Here is a 19032-nt window from a genome sequence, read left to right as displayed (position 1 = left end):
TGATTTGTTTTACTTTAGGATATCTATCTCTCCGGAAATTTTTTTTTAAATTTATTTTTGTTGGTTTTCACCTTTCTCTGGTATCTCCTTGAGTAGCATAATAATCAAATTTCTGAATTCTTCATCTGGTATTTCAAAGGTTTTATCTTAGTTTGGATCCATTGCTTGGGATCTAGTGTAATCTCTTGGGGTGTTAAAGATTTTCAAGTAATTGTAAGAAATAATACAGAGAGATGCCATGTACTATTTACTCATTTTCTTCTATTAGTAGTATCTTGCAAAAGTGTATTACAGTAACATGGTGATATTTATATTGACAGTGACAAGACAGCCCATTTCCATCACCAGAGGGTCCCTCATGTTACCTGTCTAGAGTCCTACCCACCTCATTTTCTCCATCCCATCTCTGACCCTGGGCAAACACCCATGTTCTCTATTCTGTATAGATTTTATGTTTCAGGAATGTTATATAAATGGAAGCATTCAGTATCTGACATTTTGTGATTGGCTTTTTTCACTCTGCATGATTTTTTAGTGATTGATTAAGGTTGCATATATCATTTGTTACCTTGTATTGCTCAATAGTATTTCATTGTATGAGTGAACATCATCTATTTAACCATTCACCAGTTTATGGACATTTAGATTGTTTTCAGTATTTGGTTATTGCCAAAAAAGTTGTGAACATCACACAAAAAGTTGGGTGAATTTAAGTTTTCATTTGTCTGTAACAATTGCCCAGGAGTGAAGTTGCTAGAACATATGGTTGTTATGTGTTCAGTTTTATAAGAAACTGCAAAAATGTTTCCCAGTACCATCTTTTATTCCCACCAGCAATGTGAAAGTGACTTGGTTTCTTTGCATTATTGCCAGCATTTGGTGTTGCCACTATTATTTATTTTAGCCATCCTGACATTTAGAGTGATATCACTTTGTGATTTTTAATTTGCATTTCTTTAATGGTGAATGATGTCTAATATTTTTTCATGTGATTATTTGCTATCTCTATGTCCTCTTTAATGAAATATCTGATCATGACTTTGGTTCATTTTGTGATTTTATTGTTTTACTCTTGAGTTTTGAGGTTTTCTATATATTTTAGGTACTAGTCATTTGTCATATAGGTGGTTTACAAATAGTTTCTCCCAGTCTATAGCTTTCATTTTCATCTTCTATTTTGCATTTTGCAAAACCTAAATTTAAAATAAGAGTTCCAACTTATCCATTTTTATTTTTATCATTCATACTTCTGGCGTCAGTTCTATGAACTATTTGCCTAGTTCTAGATACTAAAGATTTTATCGAATATTTTTTGTTCCCAAGTGTATTAAAAATTAAGCTTTTTTTCTTTAAATACAGGATGAATTTAAACACATGATAAATTTTAATTTAATTTTTGTATAGAGTGTAAGGTTTAGGTCAAGTTTCCTTTTTTGCTTATGGATGTCTAATTGGTTTAGCACCATTTTTTTTTTTGAGATGGAGTCTTTCTCTGTTGCCCAGGCTGCAGTGCAGTGCCACGGTCTCGGCTCACTGCAACCTCCGGCGCTGGGGTTTAAGTGATTTTCCTGCCCCAGCCTTCCGAGTAGCTGGGATTACAGGCATGTGCCACCATGCCCAGCTAATTTTTGTATTTTTAGTAGAGACAGGGTTTCACCATGTTGGGCACCGTTTTTGAAAAAGGCTATCCTTCTTCCATTCATTTGCTTTTGCACCCTAGTCAAAAATCAGTTAGACATATTTTAGTGTGGCTATTTATAGGTCCTCTAGTCTCTTCCATTGACCTAGTGTTTATTCCTCTACATATCACACAATCTTGATTGTGTAGTTATACAGTAGGTCTTGAAACCCAGTAGGTGACTCCTCTTACTTTATTTTATTTTATTTATTTATTGTTTTTGATGAGGAGTCTCGCTGTTGCCCAGGCTGGAGTGCAATGGCGCAATCTCGGCTCACTGCAAGCTCCGCCTCCCGGGTTCAGGCCATTCTCCTGCCTCAGCCTCTGGAGTAGCTGGGACTACAGGCCCCCGCCACTATGCCTGGCTAATTTTTTGTGTTTTTATTAGTATTTTTAGAAGAGACAGAGCTTCACCAGGTGTTAGCCACAATGGTCTTGATCTCCTGACCTCGTGATCTGCCTGCCTCAGCCTCCCAAAGTGCTAGGATTGCAGGTGTGAGCCACCTGTGCCTGGCCCCTCCTCCTACTTTATTCTTTTTAAAAAATGTTTAAGATATTGTTCCTCTGCGTTTCCACATAAATGTTAGAATCATCTTGTCTTTAGGGACAATCTTTCTGCCATTTGATAGAAATTTCTTTAAACCTGTGTATCAACTTGGGTTGAATTGACATCTTTACTATATGAACATGATATATTTTTTTCATTTAATTAGATTATCTTTGACCTTTTTCATTTTTATAGTTTTTAACACGTAATACCTGCACATGTTTTCTTAGATTTATATCCAGGCATTTTATTTTTGAGTGATTTGAAATGGTATCATGTTTTTAATTTCTGTGTCCATACACCGATTGACAGTGTATAGAAAAGCAACTGATTTTTATATCTTTATTTTGTATCCTACAAGCTGTTGAACTTAGCTTTTTCTAGGATTTTTTTTTTGTAGATTTCTTTCGTTTTCTACAAAAACAAACATGACATCTGAAAATAGGGACAATCGTGTTTTCCTTTCCAATTTGTGGAACTTTATTTTCTTATTTTTCTTTATTGCACTGGCAAGAACTGTCAGTGCTATGTTGAATAAGAGTGGTGGAGCAGGCATCCTTATTTTCTTCTCAATATTACAGAAATGCATTCAGTCTTTCACCATTAAGTATAAAGTTAGCTGTAAGTTATATATATATATATTTTTTTGTTTGTTTGTTTGTTTGTTTTTTGTTGAGATGGAGTCTTGCTCTGTCGCCCAGGCTGGAGACAGGGGCACGATCTCAGCTCACTGCAACCTCCACCTCCCGGGTTCAAGTGATTCTCGTGCTTCAGTCTCCCAAGTAGATGGGACTACAGGTGTGTGCCACCATGCTCAGATAATTTTTGTGTTTTTAGTAGAGACAGGGTTTGGCCATGTTGTCTAGGCTGGTCTCTAACTCCTGATCTCAAGTGATCCACCCACCTCGGTCTCCCAAAGTGCTGGGACTATAGGCGTGAGTCATAATGCCTGGCCTGTATATGCTTTTTATCAGAATAAGAAGTTCCCCTCCATTTTTAATCTCCAAAAATGATTTTTCAAAAATTATAAATTGATATTGAATTTTGTAAAATTCATTTTGCAAAATTCTTTTTGCATCAATTAACACAATTATGTGATTTTTATCCTATAGCTTGTTAATATGATACATGACTTTAATTGATTTTCAAATGTGAACCGATCTTGCATCTCTGGAAGAAACTTTGTTTTTAGTATAAAATATTTATTGAAAACAACAGTATTTAAGACATTTACAGAGAGTCCCATAGAGGATTTTCAAATATTTTAAACTTAGGATGCAGACTGCTATTCACAATGCATAAAGAAAAAGGTGATCTCTAGAGCAACTATGTATCTGCAACATAAAAGAAACATTTACTTCAATACTTTTACATTGAGGAAAACGTCATTAAACGTATTTTAATTTTAGTACACTCACAGTAGGAAGATAATAGTCTGCTTTTACACAGGTCTCCAGAATTCCTGTTTTTCCTTTAAATAAATTTGACTTCATAGTCAAGAGACTCATGGTAAAGAAAAGGTATCAAAATACTCGTATTTTTGTTTTCAGTTCAATTTCCCCCAAATGTTAACTTCAGCTATTCTTTATTCCACTTGATGACATTTTTCATGTTTAGCAACATTACATGGTTGTCCTCTTTAAACATTTAAAATAATTAGAACATTTTAGCATTATCTCATGTTTCAAGCTGATGTATGTCAGTTTATATACCTTTGTATCTTACAAATAGTGAGTAAAACAAAGTACATTCTATATAATGTCTGATATTAATGTAATAAGAAATACACTTAGAGTAATAAATTAGCCCTCTTTACCATTTATTCCATGATATAGGAGGCAAACAAAACAATTCCAAAACTTAAATATTGATAAAGATGACACACGACCTTGGGGTATATGTATGTGTGTGAATACATACTCCCAACACACATTTACATAGGTGTATATGTATTTATGCATGTATGTGTATATTGCTATAACTAGAAAGACCACATGCAACCATAAAAAATATATAATAAAGTCAATTCGTGGGATATTAAATGAATAAAAAGATAAACCATAGGAGATTTCAGAGAAGGAGTAGGCACATGGATATAAAAAGCGTGGATTAAGACTTCAAGATGGAAGTGAGATTTTTTTCTGAGGCTTAAAAGAGAGCTGTAATTGTGGTAAACTAGTAGAGGAAAGCAAGGTATTCCTGCTTCAGGAAAATTGTAAATCAAGACCTCTAAAGACTCATGCTCACTGAAGCATTTCAGTAAAAAAATGGGAGATTACAGGGGAAGGGGGAGTAGAGGAAATCCGTTATAGGGGAACTTACATGCCTTTAAATTTGAACTCTATTTTAGAATTAACAATGAACAATCAATGGAATTTTAGGCAAGGAAGCGACCCAATCAAAACAGTTCCTTAAGATCAAAAGGTAACTATGTAGGAGATATTGGATAGGGAAAAGGCTGAAGGCAAAAAGCTGCAATCACATTGGTTTAGGAGAATAAAGTGACAGATCTGAGATACTTTTTGTTTATGGTACTGGCATATGAAGAACAGGAAAGAATGCCAAAAACTTTCAGCCCATCACAGGTATAACTCAACAATGTGATTTTTACAAATCCAAAATGTCTGCAGACATTCTGCTCTTTTGATTCTCAGTAATTAAGGGTTTCTCAGACTTGGGTGGCCAACTTGAGCTTCCCTATCAGATAGTTACCAATCTCTACCCAAGTATATATGCAACAATGTACCTGCTTCTTAAAAGTACCACAGGGTTAAATGTGAATCTCTATTTCCTAGCAGCAGTTCTCAAACTCTTTCTTGAGCTTAAGAATTACCAGGGAAGCACATTTAAAATATAATTAAATGAAATAATACACATTAAGTGTCTAGCAGTGGCTTTGGCACTTCTGCAGATGCTGATATGACAGCATCACATGCTAAGTTAAGATTTTCAGATACTGAGTTTTCTTAAATCAGACTAAAGGTTTCCCCATAGACCTCCATAGTCCCTGATTTGTTTTATTAACTAATAAAAGAAAACAGCAACTTAGGAGAAGATTTTTTCTTTCTCCTTTTCCATTGCAAAGAAGGTAGTTACATGTGCTTTCTTTTGTCTTTTCTCACAAATAGATGGGTCTTCACACTGGGACAGGACAAACAACTTAGAGAAAGGCAGCCCAAGATAAATGAAAAGAAATAACTATTAAGCCATCTGCTTCCATAAATTTCCCCTCCACCTTCTTTCCTTGCCAGTTTTTTGGGGGCTAGTGGACAAGATTTTGATGGTAGTGAGATGGGGTCCACAAAGGGTATTTTAGGTACTATCACCCTTCCATTACCTGTTCCACTCCTCCTGGTTCACAGAGGGCAATAGTATGTGTTCAGTTGGATGCTAGACACAAGTCTTTTTCTAGGCAGGGCACCTGAAGGAGTGAGGCAGGAGACTGCAAGTGTGACAAGTTATTTAACCCCAAGTTCAGTTTTCTGAAGTTACTGTGAGGCTATTCTGTAGGGACTGGGGAATTTTGATGGTTGTTCCTTGTTCCCTTCCCCCAACAGGGAGTACCTCACAAAAAAACCCAACAACAAAACAGACTAATGAAAATTTTAATTTATATTTTTGTTAAAATATAAAAGTAGCATTAAATTATCAAAGTCTAAATTAGACTAAATATAAATGTTATACAACCCACTGAATGGATTTATAGTTTGACAGTGTTCCTTGCAAGTGTCTACTCATCTTCCATCTTTTTCCTTTTTTTAAATCATTCTGCCCCAGTCTTCACTTAATCATCACATGCACTTTATTCCATCAAACATCACTTCTCAGGATCATTCTACTTGAAGAATCATTAAGCCTGTTTAGAGCTTTTCCAGTGTTAAAATTTGTCATCTTGACTACACATCTCAAGGTACTATTTTTCTCACTTTTTCTGGTTAGCCAGAATGTTCCATTAAGAAACAATAAAAGTTGTATAGTTCTCTAAGATGAAAGATTAGTATATTCAATGGCTATTATATTAACCACTTAGTGAACATACAACAAAAACTACTTATCCTTATATTAACTGACTGAAGTTATAACATAAGAAATTAGTTACACTACTACTTTGTCATTCACTTAATGCTTACAAGATTACTCAAGAAATCAAAATGGCTTCCCATTGCTTGACGTTTGTTTTCCAAATACTTCACATTTCAATCTCATATACCTACAAAGAGAAAAAATCCAAACATACTTTCCTTACCTAAAAATATTAAAGAAGGCTAAAAGGCATTAGGAATTTTTTTAAACCTTGAAAAACAGTGTTACACTTCCAACATGTATTTAAATTATAATTCAGTTTCTATCCTGTGGCATAGCTTCAATTTAAGTGCATCATAGTTATATTAAATGGGTACGTCTTCATCTTGTCAAGTCAGATGGTGGTTCTTTTGCATCAAGGCTCTTATTCAAAATGTCTTCTTCCTTTAAATTAGGTAGTTCTCCAAGACTACATGCTATTGTGGTTCTCAATCTTTGTTCCACTGGAGAAAACTTAATTAGTGGTGAAAGAGACCGTTTTCTTTCACCGATGGACATGCGTAAAGATGGCTTTATATGCTCAGTATGCAAATCACGGGTGTCCAAAAAGTTAAGTGTATCATCTGTTTGTACATTTTGGGGAGTAGGGCTCAATTCTGGTTTGTGTCTTTCGGGTGTTTGGGAATTCGAGAGGTAAGATTCTTCCCTTTTCTTGGAAAGAGATTTCTTCAGAGCCTCGTATCTACTGCGAAGAGCCTGTAAATTAAAGTCTGATTCTGGAGTAGTCTGTCTCCCTCCCACAACATCTTCTAGAAGAGTGCCACCATGCATAGGACTATTTGGCTGCAGTTTAAAATTGGCCTCTGAACTACTGGAACTATTAAAACTTAGGTGACCAACTTCTTCCGGAAGAGTTTCGTGTAATATGCCACAATCATTATTTTTAAAACTCTTAGAACTAATTCCACTTGATATCTGAAAAGAATTCCACAACATAGTTTTATTTGTGGAAGGTTTGTTACATGAAACTTCTAAGTGGTCCAATATTTTCATAAACTCCTCTTCACTGCCACCCATCACATCTATCCTATTGCCAACAGCAGGGGAGAATGTCTCCATTCGGCTAGTTTCTGAAAGCTTGGTGAAGGCTAAACATTCCAAATCTTGCTTGCAAATTACTTTCTTATTTAACAAATCTGACTGATTTTGTGTTGGTGGTTCATCTATGTGACTGGTCAGCACATGTTTCTGAGGCACACACTCGCAATCTGAATTAACTTTCTCTTCAGTCGAATGAGACTGGCCAAAATCTGATACAGTGGTTTCTAAGAGAAAATCAGCCATGCTAAATTCTCTTTGATTGTGCAACACAGGTAATGATTCTGGCAATACTTCTCTATGTTCAGCATCCATTTGAATTGGTTCTTTAGTTCTGTTTTCTTCCATTTCAATAGCTTTTCTCCATGAGCTCCTAATTTCAGTTATCAAGTTTTCTGGAGTACGGGGAATCTGATTCCTTGTTAAGAAGGGTTAGAACCCAGAGAGTCAATTAGTTCCTCTAATTTTATTTCTTTTCCTTCAGAGAGCTGTGGTGAATCAGATAAAACTGCTCTGGCAACCTCTTCTACCAGATGATCTTGCTGTTTTTGAAATGGATCACTTTTTTTAGCTTGCAAAGACCCTCCAAATGCACTACTCTCTGTATTCTTTGCAACATCTGATAATGGAGAATTTTCCACTTCAAATTCTGGTATTTTCTTAGAAATTGCTTCGTTTTTTTCTTTGGGAGTTCCCATCTTTGTGTCCTTTTCAAGTAGTGTAACACTGTTTCTATCTGATGATGAAGCTGACTGCGACAAGAAAGAGGAAGGGCTGTTGGCTAGATCATGTAGAGCTCCCAAGGTATCATTGTCTCCTCTGCAACCATTTTCTTGGTTATGTTGCTTATGTGTATCTGGAAGTGAAGCAGGATACTGACAAAGAATACTCTTTGCATACACTTCTTCTGAGGCAGGATCAAACGAAAGGGGAGACATTGGTGGTAAAAGATCTACAGACGGAGTCCAACCTTTAATTAGACTGAAAGGAGACAAACCAAGAAATTCTTTCCACTTTTTATGCCATTCTCCTTGCTTTTTAACAACAGAATGTCTTATAGTTGTGAGATCATCTTTTATTCTATACCTCATATGTTTCAGATCTGATAATCTTTCCTTCTGAAATTTGGTCTCTTTTTCAAGGTAGTGAAGGTCTACCGTCAATCTTGCTTGATCAGCCTGACAACGTTCATATTTCATCACCTTCAGGACTTCATTTAATAACTGAATAACTGTTAAGAGGTTCAGTTTTCCAGCCTCATAAACATTTCCTTTGTGCAACTGAAACATTTGTTTCTCAATTTTATCAAGTAAGAGCCTTGGAATATTAATAGCAACATTAGTTCCATCTAAAGCATATTGGTTAACAAGACTAAGGACTGAACTAACAACTTCTCTCTCTTTTTCCAAAAACATGAGCGTTTCATTCACTGAAGCCCACAAAGACCGAACCTTTGAATTTTTTCTTCTATGTTACTGTGGTCATCATAGGGTTCCATTTTCTTTATTTGGTTTTCCAATCCTATACATTCAGATGTCAAGTTTGGTACCTGCTTAACTGATAATTTTTAGAATTGGATTTAATATATTCCATTGCAACAAATCTTGCAAAATGATACATCAGATGAATAAACTTAGGACCACCAGGAGAAAGAAATAATGAACCAACAACTTGAGGAAAGCTACTTCCACATTCACCAGAAATCCTTTTTATCCGTTCACAGCAATGTTTTCGGAATTCAGTATCACTTTTTTGGTCAAATGGGGGCCAACAAAATTTGAAAACTTCTTTGGCGAGAGACTGGTCCAGAAACTCCGAGGTGCGTGTGCGACACGATCTTTCCGCAGGCAATGGTTGCCGGGCCTGGCTCGAAGCCGAGCGCTTGCAGATACATCCAGAGATGCTCCTTCTCGAAAGCGGTGACCGAGGCCGAGCTCATCCTCGCGGTAGGCACGGTGGCTGCAAAGAAAAAAAGCGCAAGCCCAGGGGACTCGGAGGGCCCTCAAGATCCCTCCCTACAGTCAGCCTGAGGTCGCGGTGGTCCTTCCATTGCCAACGCCTGCTCCTTTCACGCCCAGAGCCATTTCGCCTCAAAGGGCCTTACAACCTCCGGGAAACTGAGTTTCTAACGGTATAGTGCGGCCACCACTGCCTCAGCGAAGACACTACAAACCGAGACTCCCGCCCTTGGAAGAAATCTTACTTTGTTATTTTGTATCAAAAAATCTTCATATGATGCTGAATTCTACTAATATTTTATTAAGACTTTTTCCATCTATATTTATGAATTATGTTAGTCCATAATTTTATATTTTGGACTGTCATTGTCTGATTTTGGCATCTGCCTAATACCAGTTTCATAATATGAATTTCTATGTGTTTTCTTCTATTTTCTAAAGCATTGTAGAATTGTCATTTTCTTAAGTGTTTACAAATGTACTACAATTACAATAACTGATATTAGGGAATTTTTTACCAAGAAATTTATTTCTTTAATATTCACATGGTTACTCAAATTTTCTATTTCATATTGAACAAGTTGTGATAGCTTGTAGTTTTTTGAGGAATTAAACGAAGTTGTAAAAGTTATATATGTAGAATTCTTTGTAGTATTCCCTATCCTTTTTAGGTCTGCAGAGCCAATAGTGATACCGTTTCTTTCATTTTGAATTTATAAATCTGTAATTTGTGTCTTCTCTCTTTCTCTAACTTTGTTAGCCTATCTAGAGATTTGCCAAATGTATTGATCTTTTTGCCAAAAGCTCTCTGTTTCATTGACTTTCCTTTATTGTTTTTCTGTATTCAAATCTGTTGATTTATCTTTATTATTTCCATCCATCTTTTATTTTTTCCTTTCTACAATTTTTGGGTGAGATCTTAAGTTACTGATTAAACATTTGTTCTCTATTTTAATGTATGTATTTAGTGCTAGAAATTTTCCTCTCAAACTGCTTTAGCTGTGTTATAATTTGGAAATGTTGTATTTTCATTCTTTTTTAGTGCAATGTACATTTTTATTTTCCTTGAGATTTTCTCTTTCACCCATGGATTATTTCAAAATTTGTTTACTTTTCAAATGTTTAGAGATTTTTCTTTTATCTTTCTGTTATTGATTTCTAATTTGAATTAATTGGGATCAGAGATCATAATGTCTATTATTTTCATTCTTAAAAATTCATTGAGGTTTGCTGTATAACCCAGGATATGGTATGTCTTTGTGGATGTTCTAAAATTCCAATGCCATGAATTTCTAGGTCTCTGTATGTCTCACAGGTCTCTGTTGTTCAGATTGGTCATTTTAATTGCTCTTTCTTCTGGTCTACTGATTTTTTCTTCTGTCCTCTCCACTCTGCTCTTGACTTCATCCACTGAAGATTTTTTTCAGTCATTTTATTTTGACTAAAATTTCTATATTTTTAGATCTCCTTTTTTGGCCAAAGTATTCAATGTGTTAGAAGATAATTTCTATTTTCTCATTGATTTAAAATGTATTCATAATTTCTTACTAAAGATTTTATGATATCTGCTTTAAAATTCTTGAGACATATTTCCAACATCTTTGTAATTTTGGTGTTGGCATCTGTAACTGTCATTTTTCATTCTGTTTAAGGTCATGCTGTTCTTGGTATAATGAGCAATTTTCTGTTGAGACCATGCATTTAACATCTCACTCTGTTTAGGTCAAGCTCATGAGTGTGACATGATTAGCCAGTTATTCTTATTTCTGATGCACAAAGTTGAGAAAGAAAAGGATGGGCTTAGAAATTCAAATTCTTAGCTCAAGAACTGCACAGATGACCTGAAAGTTTCTATGTATGTTTTGAAAGAAATTTTTATCTCCTGCAATCACACAGCTGAGATCTTGGAAAAACAAACCCACAGTCTCATCCTGTGAGTGGCAGAAGTACAATGGAAATAGAATCCCCAGCCTCTCAAGGTATCTGCTCTTAAAGTGGTTGCATTGATTGTAAAGTGATGAAATCCTGAAAATTGACATTGTGACATGTGTGTAGATCCAGATGAAGGAGAGGACAACTATCCTTTAAATTCACCCAAGTCTTCTTTGCCAGTAGAAGCTACCACTCCACTCCTGTAAAGGTTAATCCTTCTGTGCCTGATGAGCCTATAATGGGCTTTGCTGGAGGATTTTCCATGCAAGACAGTGCGATTCTCCTCAGGACCCATCCATACCATGCTGCTTTGCTTCTAGACCTACAATTGGACTCAGTCCCAGTAAGTCCTAAAAAGACTCATGAAAAGATTTGCTACACTCCAAAATAACTGCATGGCTTTTGCAATTTACCCAAGCAGAAATCTAGGGAATAGGTGTGGGAATGGAAATCAAGGGTGTAGAATAATGGTGGAAAGAACACAAAGCTGAATCAGGCCAAACTTATTGATATGAGCCCACGAAGCAGAGATTCTGGATTTAATGTTGTAGCTTTCGAGGTCAGAAATAACTCAAATAATTTGTTTGCTTGATTGGCTAAAACATGGACTAAAAGGTGGCCAACACTAAATGACATTAAATGCCAGAACTGTCTTGGTATACTGTGGAGGAAGGTATTGAAAGGCTTAGTGAGATTAGAAGAGTAGATTTCTCATGTGATGCCTGGTTACTTGCCCTGGAAGGATCCAGAGGACACATTTTTTTTTTCCCACGTCTGTGAGGAATAAGGGTGAGATGGGAGTCCCAGCATCCTTGAGGATCTCTGTGGTTGCTTTTCCCTGTAGGTCAGAAATTGCAATGGGAACTGCTATTCACTGAACTGGAATCCATAAATATAATAAGGGTAACTGAATCCTGGAGTGGCAGGGGCCAGAGGTGACATTTAATTACCAAAGATAAGATGGGTGATTACCATAACAGAGTTTAGAATCAAAGCAGCAATCAGAAACATCTGACTTGTAGAACCCTATGGTGTCAGCTAGCTGATCATGCTGTCCCTAAAGTTAAATAGATAGGAAGCCTACTGAATTCATACTCAATGTGTATAAGCCAAAAAGTTACAGGTCATGGGAACATAATTCTAAGTTGAATTTTCAAATAGAGAGTTTGGCCCCTCAGTAAATGCTCATATTTGAGCCAGTTTACAGACTGAGAACCCCTTGAATGAAAGAGAGGCTGGGTCATCTTGAAAATGAATTTTGCTATACTGCAAAAAATGTATAGTGTCCATCTTATTTTCTGCAGCCTTCTCTAAAGGGTCTTATGGTCTTTTACCGGAATAACTGTGAATTAGAAGAAACGAAATACAGACTTTTTAGGATCTACTGATTACTGGCCCTGCCTAACACTAATTCCCAAAGACACAAAACATCCCTGTGGCCTTCTAGTGAAAGTGGGGCTCATGGAAGCCAGCAATCCATGGAGATGTAGGTCAGATCCATTTCACGGTGGTTCCAGGCCCATCCTGTGGTTACTTCCCCAGGTCCAGAATGCATAACTGAAGTACATACACTCAGCAGCTGGCAGAATCTCCCTGCTGGTTCCCTGACATATGATTGCCTCTATTTAGAAAAACAGGAAACCAAAAGCAATACCTTATTCATGAAGTACCTATGCTCTTGTTTGATGTTCATAACCCAGAAATTGTTGCCAAATCTAATGCCATGAGGTTTTCCCCTCATGTTTTTCTCTAAGAGTTTATAGTTTTCAATTTTTTTATTGACACATTCAATTTTTTTAAACTTTTATTTGGAGTTCAAGTGCACATGTGCAGGGTGTGCAGGTTTGTTACATAGGCAAACGTGTGATGGGAATTTGTTATATAGATTGTTTCATCACCCAAGTATCACACCTAGCAACCATTAGTTATTTTTTCTGATCCTCACTCTCTTCCCAGCCTCCACCCTCTGACTTAGCTCAAACTTATAAGTGAGAACATGTGGTATTTGGTTTTCTGTTCTGGCATTAGTTTGCTAAGGATAATGGCCTCCAGCTTCATCCATGACTGCAAAGGACATGATCTCATTCTTTTTTATGGTTGCATAGTATTCCATGGTGTATATGTACCACATTTTCTTTACCCAGTCTATCACTGATGGACATTTAGGTTGATTCCATGTCTTTGCTACAACATCATCAGAGAAATCCAAATCAAAACCACAATGAGATATTATCTCACACGAGTCAGAATGGCTGTTAAAAAATAAAATAAAAATAAAAAAAACAGATCCTGACAAGGTTGTGGAGAAATAGGAATGCTTATACACATTTGGGAGTGTAAATTAGTTCAATCATTGTGGAAGACAGTGTGGAGATTTCTTAAAGACCTAAAGAGAGAAATACCATTCTACTAGCAGTCCTATTACTGAGTATACACACGAAGGCATTTTATGGTTTTCATTCTTAAGTCTTTGACCCATTTTGAGTATGCCCTATTTTTAATTTCAATGGCTTTTAAAATTAATTTGAAATTTTTGAATGACAGAAGCCTATAAAATGTCCTTTAATTGATTATTCATCTTAAAATCTTGATAAAATATGATGACATTTGCGATGAACATAATGCCAAAAAATATTAAAATTTCAATTCTGCAAAAATATTTTTAAATTAGTTTAAAAAGCAGTTCACAAAAAAGATAAACATCCAATAAATCCATGAACAAATTGAATTAAATGAGACACCATTTCAGCTTACTTATTTACAGAAAAAATTATTCCCTGCTCTTCCCTTGAAATAAGTTTGTCTTCCGACATAAGGCTAAGCTCCAAGCTAGTTATCTGGGTGCACTTATGTATTCATAAATAAAACACCAATTTTTAAAAAGTGTAAGCAAGCCTGCAAGGCAAAATCCAAAGTCCATATAACTCTTGGGTGCAGGATGAGCTTTTAGTTTGGAAACCCAGAAAAGAGGGTTGTGCACAGAAGATGTACTTCACGTTTGCTTGATGAACAGCAAAGTGCTTTATAACAGGAATTCGGAATGAAATTTGTCCAGTTGCTAAGCTAGTGAAGTCATAAAAATAAAGATAAACATATTTTGTTTTTACTCACAGAAATTCTGCCAGCATCAACTGATGTATTCCAGCCAAAGCAAAGTGGTCTCACTTTTCCTTCCTCCTGTAACACTTTGTGGCCCACAACCACAATATCACAGAGAAGATTAAATAAACAAAATGGGAATAAAGTCACAGGAATTCAGTGAGTGCCAAATATGTGCAGTATCAGCCAGAATGATTGCTGGTAGGGTTAAAACAGCACAGTAAACTCCCAAGCCACGGAGCGTGTTTGGTAGTGCTGCCAAAAACCACAGTGCCGCCTTGTGTGTGCACTTACAAAATCTAAATACAGCCTCCCCATGGCACAGCAAGAGCAGAAGTGAGAGGGGTGGATATGCTCCCATAAGTGCTGTCACTGGAGACTGGAGCACACCAAGAGCATCTTAGTTTAATTTTGAGTAACCACTGGTGAGAATTTGGCAGAATATAAGAAAGAAATTAAAGACACTTTAAAATAAAATCGATCCATTTCTAACATATAAATTGTTTGATTAAGTACATACAGAGAGTTGGAGAGCAGGGTCCAGATACATGGTGATATCACCCCAGCTTAGAATGGCATGAGTGAAGAAAACATGACACAGAAATAGCAGCTAAGTAATAATATATTGAAAAAAAGTAAGCCAAGGATTTCTTAACCATTAAGTATTGGATGTCATTATTACAACCTCACTATATGTTACTTGTGTAATCATGATTGACTCTAGCAAACTAGATAGAATTCTTTTGTTAAGTACGTGTTCAGCAATCCAAATAATCTTTTTCAGAATCTTCATCATATCCAGCATGAAGCTGTGCAAACAGCTCAGGTAATTCCAGAGATAACCACAACTGCCACATTTCTTCTCATCCCAATTCTTTCCTCCCTCACTTCTCTTATCTAGCATTTCTTCGATGCATTGCTCATCACATTTCCTGCCTAACAAACAAAGAAACAGAACAAAACAGGGACCTCAGTCCCATGTTTCAGAATAAAATCCCTCACTACAGCGGGGTGGCGGAGGTGGGGTGGGGTTTCAACATCTTTGAAGAAAGAACTTGTAACATTCTAACCTCTGATTTCTTAGACCTGTTTAATTCCTAGACTAACATATTTAATTCACTTTTTCATGGACCTTCATGGCCACACTTTTATGTTTTCCTTACTAGGAACATCTTTAACACTGAAAACTAATTCTGAAATATTCCTTTCTCTTAGCATTATCTCTCCTCTTTTCCACTGCCTTCCTCCTAGTCTTTCTATTTTGTAAATACAGATGTTTCCTTTTGTTAACCAAGTACAATACCTCAACTGTGAGTTTATTTACACTCATAGAAGCTTTAAGCCAATGGCCCAAGGATGCAGCCACTTTCTTGCTAACATTCAAAACTTCCACAACTCATGGTTGGATACATGTTACCATTTGCCTTTTCAGTTCTACATCTGGCATTCTGAGGGCTGAGGGAAATAGCCACATGGCTTAAGGGTAAGGCATTTTCAGATTCATGGCTAGGGTCTCAATTCGGTCTCATTCAATCCTGGCCAGCAAAATTGTTATGTAAGCTTATCTAGAAACTCTCTCTACACCCTATAGAAGTTGTTCCATCTCTCCCCATCCTCTGCAAACCAAATTCATTCCCACACCTCTTCACTCAGCAAATCATTGAAAACAGAAAATAACAAAGAAGTCTCACCATACAATCAAATCCAATTAATTATAAATCTAGAAAGAATTAATATGTGTATAATAGCATAAGAATAGACAATGAATTGATTGAGTGTAATGCAAAATAGAAAACCTAGGGCCAAATACATACAAACATAAAGATAAAGCAATTATATATACAAATGTAAGTTTAAAACAGAAGTGGCATTTCACAGCCGTGGAGACACAGAAAGGTGATAAGGTGCATGCTGTGAGAATGCCTGACCAGCCATGAGTTTCCATGCCACACTCAGGCCTACACCGACATAAACTTCCCTTGACCTGGGGTCATTACAAATACTCAATTACTTGCATTTCATGGAAAACTGCTGCTTATTCCATGGCTCCAGGTTATTGAATATTACAGTTCTTCCACTTCAGGTCCCACACGATCCTATTGCAGAGTCTATCTTACTTTTTATCTTTCAAGTCATTTTCAGCTTTCTGAGATTGACGTTTCTTTCCCTTCTTTGAACTCCACTGGGACTTGTATACTATTTCACGATTTCTTTTATTACTTTGTTTCTCAACATGCTCTGTCCATGTCTGAAATCCCTCTAGTTGTAAAGATTGTATTTAATTATGTTTATTTCTAGTGCCTTTCCCAATACATGATTGGGGCTAAGTGATGTACTAATTTTGATTTGGAAATCTTTCATTCCACAAACATTTATTGAGTGTCTACTATAAATGTAGGTGATGGTATGAGTTGTGAGAAACAGAGTGACGATAAATAAGACCTGCTCCTTGCCCTGGAATGATTCCATAGCCCAGTGGTTGAGGCAGTTTGACCTGCAGGAAAAATTTATTATAAAAAAAAAAATCTGGATGCACTTAGCTTGAAAAACAGAACCATTAGGGATGATTTAATAACACACTGTGATCATATTAAGGTTAGAAAAGGAGATGCATTAAACTGCTCTCAATCTTTCTGAAGACCCAAAAAGACTATTAAGCACTATATGAATGATAAGTTTGTATAAATAATTGTTGTTAAAAAGTAGGTTAACATAGGGTGCACGATTTTTATTTTTGGTGCTATTTCAAAATAAGACTGAATCAACTTGTACATATATTTTTTTCAGCAAGGGATTATGTCAAAATACTCTTTTTCTTTACATGTTATTTTATGCATATTTTGTGATTTTAATTTTATTAGTGCTTGACCATAAGTTCAAGGAGACATTTATTTGGCTTAATCTTGATATTTATGATATCAACTTGAAAGTGAATGATAATGCATATTGCAAGGTTTTCTCGTATGAAATATTTATGGAATTATAAAATAGATCTTATACATTTCTAAGTATTCAAATATTCCTGTTCAGTTATTACACTAAAGATATCTGGAGAAAGTCATTTCTCTTCCAGGGGATTATATGCACACTATGTGACTGTGATGCAGAGTCACACTTCAACAAACTAGATGAATTCAGACCTTTAGAAGTAGTGACATTTGCATATAAATTTAAACTCTGCCCCTGAGCTATAAGAATAAATTAATAATCCAATTTAAATATTTGAAAGATATGCCTTATAAGAAATACTGCATTAAAAGATACAGTAAGAATATAGTAGGAAAGATGTTCTTCCTAATAACATTTAATTTTATTATCACAAAAATAAGGTATGGGGAGTCCATGCAATTTGTATAATCTATCTAAAATACACATCTCTAATAAGGAAACTGCTTTAAGGCAGAAATAATACTCTCATGGCAATTAAGGTTAATTTGTGAATTTAGGGATAGAGAAGGAGAATTATCCTACCTTAAAGAGAAAAATCAAAAGATAAGTCAAATTAAAACATAAACACCGCTAGCAACAATGTCGCTTTAGGTAAAAAACTTTAAAAACGTACATGCCTTGGTACAATCTAAATTTGGTAGAGACCTCGATGGGTCAGTAAGTTAAAGGTGAGTGTTCAAATTTACTCATTATCTCAGACAAGGGAAGCACTAAAACTCCAAAGCTATCTTACTATCCTAATTAGGGTTTTCTCACAATGAATATGCTTGCATATATGAAAATAGTATGTTGTTTTATTGTTTATATTCAAAGAAGTGTTGAGGAGAGTCCGGAAGACATACATTACATGCAGTACTTAACTCACATATAGACATGATGGCAAATCAGTCCTCATTATCAATACATTTGCTCTCACCGAAATTGAGTTCACTCAGTTAATGAAACATTAAGGAACCTCAATTGTATAATTAAATTAAAATATAATTGTAATCATGTTAGTTTATTGTGATTTGACTTGCAATTTAACTGACAAATTATTGTCCAGTTCTTCACATTCATAACACCTAACTGAGAAGAGGAAAGCAGAGGACAGAAAGAGTTTACACAAAATGTTTACATGGAATATGGGAATATTTGAAATTCTCCTCTAGTTTTATACTCATAATTCCCTTACATGCTTTTCCTCTTGTTTAACTCTACATGTTTACTCAACATTGTGTAACAGTGCGTTTCATGTTTGTGATTTTGTGTTTATTGAGAGGAGACTTGCCTTTGTGGGGAGAGAGTTGATTATTTGTTTGGCTATAATGCCTGTTGTGTGTTTTTCTTTATATAGGCAAGCTAGCTGTGAGATTTTTTTAAGGAGAGTTTATTGGTATAAATTTATCCTGGGCTAAAGAAAATCACTATTCAAAATTATTCCCCAATGGCTTCTATTCAAACCTTGGGTTAATAAGTTTCCTATGAATACAAGTAAGTAAGTAGGACTCATTTTCTTGTTGCTGTGAATTACTTTACCAAAGTAATCACACTGACCGAACTGCCAGCACTTAGCGAACACACCACTGGAAGGTGCAGGCTCCGGTTAATTGAGCTGAGATGGCAGGACGAGTATGGAATCGATGGTGTGTGGTAGCTGACTCACCTGGGCTCACAAAAACAACTGTTACATTTTCAGAAACGTTATGAGCTGGTTTAAAACATGGCAATTTTTAAAGATTAAAGAAAAATAAATATATTACAAAAAC

The 19032-nt window shown here is 35.7% G+C and overlaps 1 protein-coding gene across 1 annotated transcript; it reads right to left on the bottom strand.

The window, feature by feature from the left end:
* Positions 1-5822: 5822 nt before the first annotated feature.
* Positions 5823-9334, bottom strand: LOC101152900 (HAUS augmin-like complex subunit 6). The gene is given in 5 exon segments (XM_055347088.2): positions 5823-7780; positions 7783-8802; positions 8805-8909; positions 8912-9156; positions 9158-9334. Coding segments are annotated over 5 exon segments (2649 nt in total). The 5' UTR covers positions 9286-9334; the 3' UTR covers positions 5823-6629.
* Between the last annotated feature and the right edge of the window lie 9698 nt (positions 9335-19032).

Source organism: Gorilla gorilla, chromosome 6 (genome assembly GCF_029281585.2).
Source record: "Gorilla gorilla gorilla isolate KB3781 chromosome 6, NHGRI_mGorGor1-v2.1_pri, whole genome shotgun sequence".
Classification (NCBI taxonomy): domain Eukaryota; kingdom Metazoa; phylum Chordata; class Mammalia; order Primates; family Hominidae; genus Gorilla; species Gorilla gorilla.
Note: the sequence above shows the minus strand (reverse complement) of the source record. Positions and strands in the feature narration are given on the sequence as shown.